This window comes from Antedon bifida, chromosome 2, assembly GCF_963402885.1.
Source record: "Antedon bifida chromosome 2, ecAntBifi1.1, whole genome shotgun sequence".
NCBI classification, from domain to species: Eukaryota; Metazoa; Echinodermata; class Crinoidea; order Comatulida; family Antedonidae; genus Antedon; species Antedon bifida.
The window spans coordinates 27,221,390-27,237,049 of NC_136227.1; the positions used below are offsets into that span (position 1 = coordinate 27,221,390).

General features: G+C 33.6%; 2 protein-coding genes across 2 annotated transcripts; both read left to right on the top strand.

Moving 5' to 3' along the window:
- The first annotated feature begins 341 nt into the window (after nucleotides 1–341).
- On the top strand, nucleotides 342–5,485 carry LOC144836107 (NADH dehydrogenase [ubiquinone] 1 beta subcomplex subunit 5, mitochondrial-like). The gene is made up of 6 exons (XM_078691295.1): nucleotides 342–475; nucleotides 1,506–1,594; nucleotides 1,977–2,043; nucleotides 2,260–2,321; nucleotides 3,496–3,602; nucleotides 4,121–5,485. Exons 1-6 carry the CDS (start codon nucleotides 403–405, stop codon nucleotides 4,224–4,226), a joined length of 504 nt encoding a protein of 167 aa, XP_078547421.1. The 5' UTR covers nucleotides 342–402; the 3' UTR covers nucleotides 4,227–5,485.
- Nucleotides 5,486–5,813: 328 nt separating this feature from the next.
- Nucleotides 5,814–14,046, top strand: LOC144858849 (retinal rod rhodopsin-sensitive cGMP 3',5'-cyclic phosphodiesterase subunit delta-like). The gene is made up of 6 exons (XM_078714980.1): nucleotides 5,814–6,013; nucleotides 6,469–6,569; nucleotides 7,776–7,838; nucleotides 8,931–9,082; nucleotides 10,002–10,107; nucleotides 13,934–14,046. Exons 2-6 carry the CDS (start codon nucleotides 6,529–6,531, stop codon nucleotides 14,013–14,015), a joined length of 444 nt encoding a protein of 147 aa, XP_078571106.1. The 5' UTR covers nucleotides 5,814–6,013; nucleotides 6,469–6,528; the 3' UTR covers nucleotides 14,016–14,046.
- Nucleotides 14,047–15,660: the final 1,614 nt, after the last annotated feature.

Below are 15,660 nucleotides of genomic sequence, written 5' to 3' on the forward strand. Positions count from 1 at the left end.
ATTATGATATGGGTCATAATACAGCAACATTAAAGGAAAGTCATATTTATTATCTGAAGCATGTGTATCTACGGATGGTCTATTATATAGAGACGTGTTTTTCTTCATGTTAACAGATATCTGGATTAACGGGGAGTAACAAGTGAACTAGTTCTTGAAAATAAAACAAAAAATGATGCATGTGGCCAGTTTTTTTTGTGTAATATACGCGTATTACTAGTAATGCTTTCTCAGCCCTTTACAAGCTCCAAATCCGCAAGTTGGACATCAGCATCTAAAGTTCGATTGGTGTATTGTTGTGGATGAAATAAATGCACTGCTGCATACATACAGTAGTTTTCCAGAATGGACTAGTCGAATACGCGGCCTCCGTCACACTAAAAAAACTAGTCGGAAATCAACATGGCGAATAGTGTCGGAAAAAATCTTTTTCGATGTATCAATCGAATTCTGTCAGTGCCAACAGTGTCCAGAGGTAAGCATTTTGATCTCAAAATATTAAATAAATCTTAACTTCACGAATTATTTTGTTTTGGGTACATACTTTCTCACAACAAGCCCACAAGAGGTGACAGACCAGCGTGGTGTAGGCTAGGCTGGCTAGCCGAGCGAGTGAGGCGTTGAATCTCCACCAGCCCTATCGAGTCGCGAGTAACCTGTCTACTACGGTCTAGGTCTAGCCTATATAGGCTAAATATATTGTGGTAGGAATAGGCCTAGGCCTATATCAATGCTATATAGTTTTTTAGCCCAAACTTACGAGAAGCTTTTAGATAATAAAATGCAATTTTAAACACCATCATTATAATAGATAGACTGTACATTAACTCATATCATAACTTAATTAATGATGAATGTCCCGGCGGCGGTATCCAATGCAAGAATGCTTTACTAAAAAAATGTATTTTGGATGAGACAGATTGCAATGTAAAAATACTGTTATTAAAACCATGCATGTGGATGGAGGTATAAAAATCTATATTTGTAGTTCCATGGTTGTAACAGTATTACTATATAGGCCTAGGCCTAGCCTAGGCTAGGCCTAATTAGTAATATAAATAATATTAATAATGAAAATGCTTTTTTTTGTATTTACACTTTACAACTTTATTTGAACATTTTATGCAATTTGAACATCATAACATTAATCGAATAAAAAAGGGAGAATCCATGTCATATTTGGCTCTGATCAAACTTTATATTTCCGCAACATAGACTGCAAAATTGGAAGTAAATGTATAGGCATACAGGCTCTCCCCACCTCCAACCCTCTGGAAAGATACCATTTAGACCTAGACCTCTATAATAATTTCAACTATTTATATATTATTATTATCCATCCTTGCGCTATGTGTAATTTAAATTGGGACAGAAAAATCAGAAGTGATCAACCAATAAAGAAAATTAGGCTGATACGACATTAATTTATTATAGTAAAAATGATTTTAATTTTGAATATCTTTGAATAATAATCATGATTTCATATTAATTTATTATATTTTCAGTACAAATAAAGGGCATGTCTGGTGGTGCTACAAGGAAATTCTTTCCACATGCAAGTACATACACTGATCGAAGATTTCTCAGAAGAGCGGTTAGTAGGTCTTTATCATTGATGGGGAGAGATAGCAGCCTTATATTTGTGTGCCATTATCCCGGGGGGTCACTTGTATACAAACCAAATGGGGAGGTGCAGCAGCCACTTCGAGACATGAGGTACTTGTGCTACCTGTTTTACTAAAAAATACTATAGACTTGAACTACCAAGACGACAGGAAAAAGGACACACCAGAGATGCCGCAATATTTCCCCACAGGGTCATTATTAATATTATGTTTGAGTTGTTAAAACACAAAGGTGACTCTCATACAGTACGCACCAATACCAGTAGGCAAGTATCCTGGTGTATTCCTGATTTGTTTTATTTTTCATTGTTAAATTGAAAAAAATACAATTTTTTATCTTTTTTTTCATAGATGTTCTATGCATCACTAACTGGTGTTCCCTCGCTGGTTGTAATAACTTATGTTAACGTTTTTTATGGTAAGTTTGTACCTCATACTCCAGCCCTAAATACAAATTCACTTCTCTCTTTGCATTCTCTGAAATACAAATAATTTGTTTTTGATTATTGTGCAAATTTGCGATAAGAAATCCACCTGCATTGTATGCCCTCTACAGTAAAGTATGCTTTGCTCCCATGGTCAAAATTTGCCACATAATGCACCTGTTTAACAAATTTAACATATTTTTTTTTAGGAGAAGCAGAACTCTCTGAAATTTCAGAAGGATATGTACCAAAGCATTGGGAATACTATCCAGTAGGTTGTTGTATATATAAAAATAGTGTTTAACTTTGAACACTGCTTGTCTTTGCTGGTTCATAACAGCTTTTTTAAAAAGGGTTTAAAATTACCAGAGGTAATATTACAAACTATAACCACTGATTATTATCACCTTAAATCAATCAATCAAATCACTTAAAAACTACTCTCCCAATACCTGACACCTTTGGGCTGGTGTATATGTCTGGTTTTCTGGAAAGTCTGGTATTCAAAATGAGTTTTTAATGGTAAAATGAATGTGGGACTTTTAGAACCTCAAAATAGTCTGGTTTTGGTAAAGTCCGGTATTGACTGTATTTGTGTTTAAAAATGTTTGTTATTTTTAAAACTACTGTTAACTACTACTGTTATCAAATATGAAGTGTTATGAGTTAAATAAATACTTGCTGTGTTATGTTAATTTGTAAAATTTAAGTTTGCTAAGTATAGTACTAACTTTGTTTATTGGCATGATATCGGGACTTTCATGGGCTATCCTGCATCTCTGTATTTGTCCTTTTAAATTTAAATTGTGTATATATCTTTTTTCATTAACTGTGCATGTTTTAATGAGATGCAAATAAATCAAAATCAAATAGATAACGTCCACAATTTGTAAGTTACCGTAAATCTTCTAATTGTAACCCTGGGTTATTATTCTTTGATTGTTTTTTAGAGTAGGTTACTATTAGGAGGGGGGTTACTATTAGTGGGTTACTATTACTAATCTTAAATTAGCCTGAAAATAGTAACCCACTCCCAACTTTTCTGGTCAGCAACTCATAGCAAAATAATAAAACAGTACGAATAAACAAATTTGGTTGAACTTTAACTTTACTATATGAACTCAAAAACACTCAATCCTCCCCCCACCCCCGAGATCAACATGCATTATCTCCTTATTTTCAAATACGGCTGCATCATAAGTTTTTGTGACTCTAATATTAACTCCATGGGTTACTATTAGAGTAGTGGGTCATTATTATAGATTGACTTTTAAGGTGGGTTACTATTAGAAGAGGGGTTACTATTAGAGTGTGGGTTATTATTAGAAGATTTACGGTATCATCCTGAATGTTTGGGTGAACGTTTTTTCCTGATATTTTTGCCAAGCACTTCACTCAGTTTGATTTTGCTCAGTTTCTGATGTGTTATTTCGCTTCTATTTTAGCATCCAATTTCACGTTTCATAGCAAGATACCTGAAAGCTAGTCCACAACAAGAATATGAAAAACAAGCACATGTTATGGAATTGGAACATGCTAAATCAGTGGCGAGGTTAGTTTTTATTTTATTTGTAAACAGCAACAAGTTTGACTGATGTTTTCACATCACATGATAATGTGTATGATCATGTTTATCATCATGACCTTACAATCATTAATTATTTCAACAATCAAGCCTCATAAATTTATTTTACAGTTTATAGTTTCCAGTGCTTTCATTTCATGGCATCTTGTATAGTCTTGTCTGCTTCCTTGGCAAATATGTAAAATTGGCAGAGAAATCATATTATTGTAGTTAGCAATTCACAAAATACAGAATTTATTTAAAAAAGAATCGCCTTATTTAGTTTGCAAATATAACCTCGAAAAGAAGCCATCCAAGAGCCTTAAAAAAAGAATAAGCCCAGGGGCTTCTTTTAGAGGTTTTACAGTAGACCCCAACGTTTTAAATTCAATGGAATATGCATTTATTTGACGATTATTGTAGTAGCTGATTTCTATCAGTTTCAAATGGCAGTTGAATTCTTTTTTTTTTAATCATGTCTTTACTTCTTTTTTTTTAATAATCAGAAAACAAGAAAGGGAAATCAAACGACAGATGAGAAAACGTGGTGATGGTGATTACAAATTTATACCAATCAAGAACTCGCTGCAAGTGCTTTCAAATAATGATTAGATCGTGTGTCAATGACAGTTGCGGTTCTTGTTTAATCATAGGCCAATTAGATTTACTTGATACTTTCATTTTCATTCAGAATTTGCAATGATAATTCAGTGGACAGTTTAGTATTTCCCTTTTTGCATGTTAAATGAAACTAACATAATTGTTACAACATACCATGTTGTCAGTAATGGTTATATATTTGAGTTTTTTTGTTCAGAAATTTAAAAAATTTAATCATTTGTTCCTTCGAACCCAATGTTGTTATAATGTCATGTTAATTGATGTTTTCATATGTTTGGACTGGCAATTTTTTTTCAAAGTTTTACTGAATTTTGTCCGGTTGATGACCTTGGATTTTGTAATCACGCAATAAACCTTTTTAGGTGCACGCTCATTGCAAAAACAATTTTACTGAGAGACAAAAAATCCGAACAATTGACGTAGGTCCTATGTTCTCAGAAACCAAAAGTTTCCTTTGGAAGGTAACATCAAAGTTGTGATGAGTATTATGTTACAGTATGTATATTTGTCCAGCAGTTGGTAACTATGTTATTGATTCTTAATATAGAACTTGTTTTATACCATCTCACAAATGTATTAAAGCACCACCAATTCCATACAAGGCAAATCTTCCCACGAAACATCAACATTTTGGTAATTTGTTACCATTTATTAACATTGAATCTTACATGGAAGAATCTAGGTTTTTTTTTTTCTCTTTAATGAAACAAAAATTTTCTAAGAAGGAAATTTAATTATTTCTTTTAAATTGTCGAAAACTTGTAACAAGTAACTGATAATGTGCATTGAACAATTAAAGTAGCAAGTCAGTTTTATTTGGCCTTATATTGTAGATAATAATAAATAAATTTGATTTCGGAAAATGCAGGGCGTTTTATTAAGTGTGGTGTACATAAAAGTTTTAGGCCAAGCTAACTGTCTGAAATTATCATTTTTCTCTGGACAATTAATAGTGTACACTCCCGGTGTCATTGAGTAAAATATCTACAGTAGAATTACCTTTATTAAAGGCAGGCACCTTAGGGAGCAAAGTATCCTCGTAATAGGTGTCTCGCTTGGATGTTCCATGAAAAATCCTTACATCACCCAATCAGATGGCTAGAACCTTTTTCTTGCATAGAAATAGTTTTTCCCTAACTGAGAAATGATAGCTCAGATAGTATCTCTTTCTACTGTATGCCCCAGCTTGTGTTGAAATGGTTTTCAAAGTTACAATTCTAGAATAAAAAATGCAAAAAGAAAAATAAAGACATTTTTATTTGTGCAGTACATATGTGAACAATTTTATGTTTTCATTATCATCATAAAAAATGAGAGAGAAGAGTATGCCTTAACTTATACTATAGTTCTATAGCCACTAATTATGCATCAAATGGACTTTTTTAAGCATAATTAACATTTATATAAAATTGACACATTTTATATCACTATTCGAATACAAAGCAACCAATCAATAATCATTTTTTTATGGTAAATAAAGTAGGAAAATCAGGCTGAGTACATTGTCCCCAAAAATATAAATTCATCCGCAAAATTGCTGGAACTATTTACACTATTAGGACGCCATCTTAAGTCATCGCGAAGGACGCTAAAAACTTGATGAGAGAAACAACAGAGAGTCGACAGTGGAGGTGACAATCTGCGAGGGGAACCCATCGACTATTGTCTCGGCTTAGGTTTCTTACACATCATTAAAAGCGTATTAATCTGGTATAATTGTTTGTATAAACAAATATTACTCGCAAATGAAATAATTACAGACAATCGGATTGTTTCAGGTAGTTTTATACAGATCTGTTTTGTTTACATCGACAACCAACCTCATTTATTTTTATTTCTAGCAGGCCTAGCCTAGGCCTAACTAAAAGCTAGGCCTAGGAGGCCCTGCTATACTAAGTAGCAGCCTACCTAGGCTACAGCTAGCCTAGCGCCATATCAAGTTGCTGGGTTGGCAGGCCACGCCTCCTTGTCACGAGGATCTTGAATAGCAAATTAATAAGGAACTCAGATTAAAGCTTGATTGAAATGGACTGCCCAAAATTAAAAAAACATCCTAGGCTAGGCCCTAGCTAGCTAGCCTAGGCCTAAGCCTACAGTAGCTCGCTGGGGGCTAGCCTAGGCCTAATCACAATTTGCCTAGGCCCAGGCTGGTACAAAAAAGTGTACAACACCAATGAGAACTAACGTACACACACAACAATTTGTTATTTTTTTCTATTTTGAATTACTGTAGAATTGTACACAAGACCGTCTAATAGATTACCAGAGTGTGAGTGCAGAATTAAGAATAGAGATGGCACCAATAGCAGACGATATTCTGAAGGGATTTTCACTGTATCCTTTTACATGTTACAATGCAAAATTTAGATTTGTTTGCCTAAAATAATAGGACACACGGCAAAACACAATAATAAGCACTTTTTTTAAATGATGACAAACTATGTAACCAACTGTTGTGACCTCTACTTGGTATTAGGTACCAACGTTGGACTTTTCAGATGGTTAAACTAGCTCATTTTTTTCTAGCAAATTTCACTCTTGCACTAACCATGTTTAGATAAAGTTGACCAACTGGAAGTTGCAACATTGTTTGTACTCAACCTCTGTCAAAATGACCAAGTTATGCACATGGAGGTATAAATTTTCAAGAAGGACGCAGACATAATGCAAGTGACTTGACCAATCACAAGCGAAAGTCAAATTACTTTATTTCCATGTGTTGCAAAGTGGGAAACAAGCTTTTTAATGTACAACAAAAAAACATTTTTTTAATTGTAACTGATAATTGTGTGAACATGAATTATCACTGCATAGTTTTGCCAAGCCACGGCAAAATAATAGTAATAATAATAGTGTTTGCAAATTTTTTAGATCAAAATGCTCTATGAATACAAGTTGCTGCAGGGTCTTCTAAAATACTCTTTTAAAACATTGTTTCAATCCTTGTGTGTAGTTCATGAACCACTACAGTAAGTTGGCATGCCCCTAAATGTGCTCTCCACTTCAAAGATGTACTGTCTCAAAAAAACATGAGAAATAAAGGGTTAAATTCAACCAGAAACCCATTGCTTCTCAGACAATTGATTTCCAGGTTAAATAGATTTTTTTTCAGTTCATATGATATTAATGAATAATAATTTACAAGTACAAATAATTTCATGAGGTGAATGATGAAATTCTATTTCATATTTCACCGAATGAAATTATTTTTACCATCGCACGAAGGAGAGATCACATTGTGCGCATCGCTGGTTTGAACGGAAGCGGACACTGACTGCTATTGGATTTCACACAGATTTTTTTTTTTGTACTTTATCACTATCGTTAAATTGTACATACTATTACATACCCTGTGATCCAATCAAATGAAAGGAATTTATTTAGGTGTTATATGATTGAACATTTTCAGATTTTAAACATTTTTAGAATTGGTTATATTATAATATATAAGTGTTTCAGATGAGCTTTTAGAGATGTTTTTTTGTTCAAGCATGATGCATTATTGCAAGATCATAAAAACCCTTAACTCAATTCAAATAGTAATTGGATGAACCTTCGAGATGCAGACACAGGAAAAGTACTTTGGCAAGGAAATGAGGACTTGTAAGTTAATGATTTTACTAGTGTGTGAAGAAAGTTCACATTTTGTGTAGGACACCCTCTACACAAATTTTAATTTCTAATGTGAAAAAAAATGTGATGTTCCCATATATGGACATGATGATGTCATGTCACTACCATATTTGGGCATATCACTGCCATATTTGGGCACATCACACTTTTTTTGATAGTGTAAATAAAAGCTTTAGTATTTGTCGCTGAACTGTTCTTATTGTTCTCATTTTTTGCAGGATATAATGATTTAAGGGGATTTTTTTCTATAGTCTACAGTAGTTTAAATATAAATTTAATAGATTAAAGTATAAAGCCATATACAGTAATACCATATTTCATTTTTTCAAGCCTTATTCCTTTTTTGAACTGCTGTGTATTTATATTTTTTAGAGATTAATCCTTTCTCATCAAGTTTAGAAAAATATAATTTTTTCCATATAAATGTTTCTTATTATAAATGATATCATTTACATGGGAAAGTACAGTCAACTCTCGCAATACCGACCTATCTGAAATCAAGAAAATTTTCCTGAGGACCAAAACATCAAAAATTCTTTTTTTTCCCATTAAAAACACATTCCTAATATCAGACTTTCCAGAAAACCAAAAACATTAGGCCAGCCCAAGGTTGTTCAGTATTTGGAGAGTTAAACTAAGCTTCATTTTAATTTATGGTTACTGTATGGCCGACGTCTGTCGCAAATGACAATATCAATTAGTTTTACAATAATCTTAATGATGGATGAAACTAAGTCAGGACTGTTTAATGTACCTCGATCAGTCCTATCATTCATCAAGGGCTTCTATCGTCCAGTGCCCACCTGGACCAGAGGAAAGGCATGGGCCAATATGTCGAGGCAGATACTACTGTAGATTCAGGGGCTGCCATTAGATCCCAAATGCCTAATGGGACCCCAGTTCCATATACAGCACTCAATATTCCCAGATGGTCTCCCATCAAAGCTCTAATCATGGCCCAATGTTGTTTAAATTTGGTGATCTGATGAGACACAGTGTTTCAACCTTGTTTAAAAGCTGTATTGTTATTTATTATATTATATTATACTTTTTTATATTTAGATCTGTACCAGAAAAGGAACATGAAGCAAGAGTGCCTAAGAAACTATTGAGGTGCCGTGCAGTATCACGAGAGATCAACTTCTCATCCAAAGAGCAAATGCAAAAGTTTAGACTTGAACAGAAAGTTTTATTTAAAGGAAAGTGTCTAGAAGGTATGTAAATCTTGTTTTCTGCTGGGCGATTTTATTGTCTTTGAATCTAAATAATATAATATATAAATAATTATATATCCAGGATTTAGGAGTGTAATGTTGAAAAATACAAAAAAAGAAGGAAAAAGCTCCGAAGTAATGGGATACTCCATCACTATCCAGGGTTTGTGAGGGTGTGTGGCGCAGTGTGTTGGGCGTTGGACTACTGATCTTGAGATCGAGGTTCGAATCCAACTCTCGCTGCATTGCTTGTATCCTTAGGCAAGATACTTTACTTATGTTTGCCTCTCTATACCCAGGTGTATAAATGGGTACCTAGTTAGATGAAGACACAACTTTGCGCTGATTACTATCAGCATTATGGGAGTATGTTTGACGTGTTTGATCCCAAAAAAATGACAGGGGTAATAATGTTTAGCCATTAGAGGTTTCACAACATTAGGAGCTATATAAATCCAGGATATTATTATTTGTCTAAATTTAACCCTGCATGGTCAGTACCAGTTTATGGTCATGCATATTCATATTTTCGCCCTCCATCCCACTTTCTCCAACAAATTTAGTTTTTTCTTTCAGTAAAATTATTAGTCTAAACTGTTTCTACTTTTTTTCAAAGCAAATCAATTTTCAGCAAATCAGAGTTAATACATTCATCACCACAGACATCATAAGATTAAAATGAAAATGAATCAGCTCCACTTCATAAAACAGTCAATCCTTCAACTCATGGCGTATTCTCCTCAATCAACAGTCATTATTTGTATAATAACCATTAAGCAGAAAAGACTATGACAAAATGCTAAAAAAATATTACTCTGGTTTCAAATGGATGGCATGAACAACCGAAGTGTTCAGTAATTCTCAACTTTACCTCCTTTCAATTTTATTTACATTATATTATTTACCTTGTTATTCATAGAATGGTATTTTGATTTTGGATTTGTGATACCGTCGTCAACAAATACGTGGCAGTCGTTGATTGAGGCAGCTCCTGAATCGCAAATGATGCCCGCTAGTGTTTTAAGGTACTTTTTGTCTACTTTAGACTAGAGCTAAGGATATAGTGGGAAATGTAGATGTAGAAATAACCTTTAGAAAAACAATCTTTCTAAACAATACAGTGTAGGTGTATAGGTATTGTTCAGAATGCATCAAGCTTGACAATAGCCTCAGCCGATCAGCTGGTTGATAAAACAGCTGCAGAAAGGAGGCAAATGTGGGGTGGGGTGAATTTGCACACACTGTCATACAGTATGTCAAAATACAGTAGGTATATAATTTCATCGGATAAATGGTGGTAGTCACTGAACTGTGATATACCATCGCCTTCCTTTGGTCCACGGGTCCTATTGTGTGTGTTGCAACTGGCGGGTTGGAATACATGCACCGTCTTCGGATGAGACATTAAAGCTCAGGTACAGGCATGAATTTTAAATATAATATCTGGTTAATTGTACATAAATCAAATATTTGTAACAGAAATCAAGACAAAAAAACATGAATTTCCCTTAATATGGTCAAATACAAAATTTGGCAAAATTCTGCCATAAAAACCAGGAAGACTTTTTTTCAGTAGTTAGGTAGTTTAACCTAATGCAATAACATGTCTGGTGACTCCCTAGAAGGTGAAAAAAGATGGTGGATATACGGTGGATAATTTTTGCTATAGCATGAAAGTAAAAATCTGAAGTTGAATAAAAATACCATAAATGTAAAATTCAAGATATATTACCTATATTTAGTCATCTGATAACATTTTTTACCACACCGTTTATTTTTCATAGCTTTTTAAAATGCCTCTATATTTACAAAATTTGTGTACAAAAGAATAGAGATTTTACTGTGTAATTTGAACTATCCCCCCACTGATAAGAAAGTGCTTATTTTCAACAAGCTCCTGTAACACAAATAAAATCCCAAAAATTATGAAACATAGGGGAAATTATAGATCGATAATTATTGGAATGTATGATCAATAGAAATTTTTTGCCCGTACCTGGCCTTTAAGCTGTTAGTCCTGTGTGCAACATGGCTCATGTGCACATTTAAGAACGCAGCACACTCTGCCAAGTTCACCACCAGAATGACCCCACCTGAAACAAGCTCTGTCTACACTACAAAAATGTATGGGACAAAAAAATGGACATATGATGTCATATTACAACCTATTTGGCCACATCACACTTTTTTTGTCAAACTAGTTTGATAGTGAAAACAGACCTTAAAGGACAACTTGACCGAGGACCATATTTTTTACAGTACATATGATCTCAGAACAATCGCGAGATTTGTGTGACATCACAGGTGCATCACAAAATCTACTTAATGAGTGTTCACTGATTGTTAACATACATGAGATAGGTATCGTCACTTCAATTGCTAATTTGACCTGTATTAGGCTTAAATTTGCCAAAATGTTTATTCTGGTATTTTGAAGAAATATTTCAATATCCAGATAGGCAAAGGAAACAAAAAAAAAAATCAACATTTATATTTTTTACGATTTATTTAAAAAGTGTGTTTGGTCAATTAGAGGCGCCATTTATCATTAATTTTACGTGCGAGAATACAATTTCCGGCCATCTAGGGGTGCCAGTGAACTAAATTTGTTTCGCCACAGGCCCCATCATGGGGAGAGGTGCTGTGGCTCAAATACTTTGTCTTTTCCAAAAAAAACAAAACCCCAAAAATTGTGTAGTCTGTCACGCATTTCTCTCAGGTTGGTAACTAGTATGAACGCTCGTAATCATTTAATCCATTGCAATATTGAAACAGGAAGTGATAATTCAGTGAAAGTTAGATTTAATAATACAGTACAGTAATTATACATATTTGGTAAGACCACAAGCTTGTGCAACTTCTTTAGCCTTGAAGTCAACAATATACATGCTTTTATCATAATTAACAAAGTAAAAGTCATTTAACCAAGATAAAGGACTTTTTATTTTGCTATTTTTAGTATCTGATTCTTTGATGATGGTTAAATCCAAAAGATTAGTCCTTGTGTCCCCCTCAAAAAACGACTGCAACTCAAGGAATGCCCTAGCATGTATTATTTTTTTATATTTACTGGGTGACCTCTTCGGTCAAAGACTGGTCTCCCAGAGGGCCCAGTTATGATCAGTGGCTGTGATGTCCTAGGTTCTTTAAAGTGAATATAAGCTAGATGTGTGCACTGGACCTACAGTCTGGTCTTCCACCAGAACCATGGAGCAAGTGAGCCTCGAACCCTTGTTATGGCTACGTAATTACGGTTCCACTGTCTTAACTGCTCGACCACTTACTCGCCCCTTCCTGTTTCCATTTTGCGTGTGTTATAGATATCTTCCCGAGGATCCAGTTGTATCACCTCAGCTGAAAATTATACTGTATAACCACTTAATGATTGTTAGTGGTTAACATACCTGCCTTCCAATCTGCAAAATATAATGATGCTTTTTAAGGTGATTCATTCAACTTGCGTCCTTTTGAACTCAAAAATCAAATAAGTGTATGTTCAATCAATAGACCGGAACATGCTATTGAATATTGAAACTGTATATATAAGTAACAATCTAAAAGACCTAGATAATCACAACAAGATGCAATAATATATTTTTATGCTCAGCAGACTGGAATGTATTTTACTTTATGACAAAAATATATTTTAGCCAACATGTAAATGCTATAAAAATAACACTCTTAATTGAGCTACACTGTTGCTTGATCCTGGTGTCAGATGTGCAATTTACAGTTCAGTCAAATTGCCAAAGAGTCACCTCTATATTTAATGGGCACGTGGTCATTTTCTTCAACATTAGCGACACCAATATCTTCTGTAGTCAATTTTTTGGGAGGTGTGAAAATAATTAGTAACTGATTTTTTTTTTTTCATTTTAGGCTTTATGACATAATATTACTCAATTCAATATCGATAATTCATACACCTGAATACAGTATACATATTTAATTTGCAAGGACGGAGGGTGAAATCACACTGCGTGTATCCACATAATTTTTTTTTTGTATACAAACTGTAAATAATTTACAGTATATTGTGACCAATGTACTGTTAAATTACCAATACTGTACTAGTCAACTACAGTTGAACCTGTGACCCCTAATCCTTGGTCAAGGTTCAACTGTATTAGTATTTCTGTGGGAAAGTGTACAAAATAAAGTTAAAATTAAGACCTTAGCCAGTGTCCTTGAGTGGACAATAGTATTGCCAAAACTAAATTGCTCAACACTTGACTTATGTATTATTAATTATATATATTTTTAAGCATGGTAAGATGGGTACTAGTATTAGCAACAAATCTAAGGATTACAATTTTTTCGTTATCTCTATATCTTTTTCTGAGATAGAAAGGAAACTGAATTGTTAGATTTCTAACGTGGCACTAGAAAACTTTTCAGCCTGTATGGTGCCAGCATCGATTTAATATGGTGGTGGGAGATGTACAGTAGTAGCCCAAGCTTAAAGAAAGAGACTATTCTTACACTTTTTCGACTAATTAAAAATAAATACTATATGGACCTATATTGACATTTTTCATCTTCTCTAATGGTTACAAATTTAGTTTGATTCTAATAATTTAAATGGCCCACTATAAACACCAGCATGCATTGTGTGCGGATTGATATTTTTGTTTTGCGGCTGTGGTGCACCCACTTTTGGTGCGATAGTGTTGATCGTGAAGAGAAAAGAATATGGATATATCTACTGAAGTAGAGACTTTTTACTATTTTAGCATAGATTAGCTTTGAACAACACACACATAAAAAAATGGGATAATAAGCCAACATTTATTTGTGTATACATTGTTGGATACATCCTTTTTAATATGCTTCTCTTTCTATTTTTTTCAGTGGCAATGTTGTGATAGAAACAAAATTCTTTGATGATAATTTGCTGGTCAGTATGTCTAAAGTCCGGATATATTACGTATGAAGATGTGAACAACAACACCCCCCCCCCCCCCCCCAACACACACACACACACAAGCAATCCTCTCACAGTAGAATATTTTGCATATATACAGTACTTTATTTTATAGGCAAATTTATAATCAGACTAGAGTACAGTAATTAGGCTAATAAATTGCGGATCACTTTTTTAATTTGTCAAATTTCTGCTAAATACAAAAAAAACCATAGATATAAAAGGCAAAGAAAAAGGTGCTATGCACCTATGCTAATTGGTCAAAATATAAAAGATCGTTAACATTATACATGACCAAAAGAAAGAAAAACATTATTATAAGATAAACTAGTTTTCTGTTTTCTAATAATTATTACAATGCATTCATTGTTTCAAAATGATTAATAATAGTGCTTGTATAATTTCTCAGAGCCATACATTTTATTAATCTAATAAATTTGTCAAATTTTCGTCTGCTATTATATAGTGTATTACTCTTGGTTACCATTTTGACGCAATGCAAGTCATTTGACCAATCACAAGTGACGGATCATCTGAATGTTGCTTTTGATTGGTCAACTCACTTTATAAGTGGCAACCATGCTTTAAGATAAATAATAATAATAACCATGCCATAGATTTATTTTAATTTGTGTACTGCCAATAATAGACTGTTTTTTTTTACCCGTTTGCAGATGTCCTTAGCAGTGAGTGCTTTCTCCTAATTTAATGAAGCTCTGGGAGTGGGTTTAACCATCACCTCTGACCTGTACTGCTTAATTCACCTCGGAAAGTTTTTAGGTGTATTCGACTGGCCCATAAACTAATTCGTATTGAATAGAGACAGCGAGGAGTTAGATTTTCTCAAAGTAAACTAGAAATGATAAAGAACACCCTTGGAACTAGTCAGATAAGCCTATTATATACAGTTGCAGTCACAGAATTCTAGAGTAAGTCCTTGAATTCATACAGACTTTTCTTTTTGGAAAGTATCAGTATAACAGTTTTATGCATCTCAAAACACTGTATTAATTTGTGTAATATGATTATGTCATCATATGTCAAAGTCATTGTGTTTGTTGCACATAGATTTTTTAAACAAAAATCATAGTTTTAGGAAAATTCACTGCGTGTGAAAACTTGTCCTGCAGTAGGAAATAATATGAAAAACACCTTTAATACAACACATGATTATTGTGTGCGTTGTTTGTGTTTAGGTCAGTTGTATTCTATTTTAGTGTCACGGTTAATTAGCTACTTGATCTAGTTTGCACTTGGACCTTTGTTTTACAAAATATGAAGTTATAATTAAACTGTATTTTTTCTTATTCTGTTGCTATCTGTCTCTTGGTTCAATTATTTGATCCCTTTTGTATGTTGTCAGAAACATCTGAATTGGCAATTACGAAATTAAATCAGAGGTCACTATACAAACGTCACAAATATTTGACCTGTCGTCGGTTTGGTTTTCTTCAAATCATATCCCACAGTTTGCATAAATTGTAATGAAATTACCTCATATTTTTACAATATTTTAAACAATACTGTGAACTTTGTTAATCGATAAAGGGCAAATAAGTTTTAAAACAGTTTTTTTTTAGTAATGTAGATATATATTCTAAGTGTTAATGCCGTGTGGTATACCAAGGGTTCAACCATACTACAGTAGGCTCCT

Bases quoted from the DNA above. Each gene is read 5' to 3' on its own strand.
- LOC144858849 (XM_078714980.1), top strand. From the start codon at position 6,529: ATGGCACCAATAGCAGACGATATTCTGAAGGGATTTTCACT. The intron at 6,570-7,775 runs GTATCCTTTTAC...CAATTCAAATAG, and splicing joins ATTCTGAAGGGATTTTCACT to TAATTGGATGAACCTTCGAG. The intron at 7,839-8,930 runs GTAAGTTAATGA...TTTTATATTTAG, and splicing joins TGGCAAGGAAATGAGGACTT to ATCTGTACCAGAAAAGGAAC.
- LOC144836107 (XM_078691295.1), top strand. From the start codon at position 403: ATGGCGAATAGTGTCGGAAAAAATCTTTTTCGATGTATCAATCGAATT. The intron at 476-1,505 runs GTAAGCATTTTG...TTATATTTTCAG, and splicing joins AGTGCCAACAGTGTCCAGAG to TACAAATAAAGGGCATGTCT. The intron at 2,044-2,259 runs GTAAGTTTGTAC...ATTTTTTTTTAG, and splicing joins TTATGTTAACGTTTTTTATG to GAGAAGCAGAACTCTCTGAA.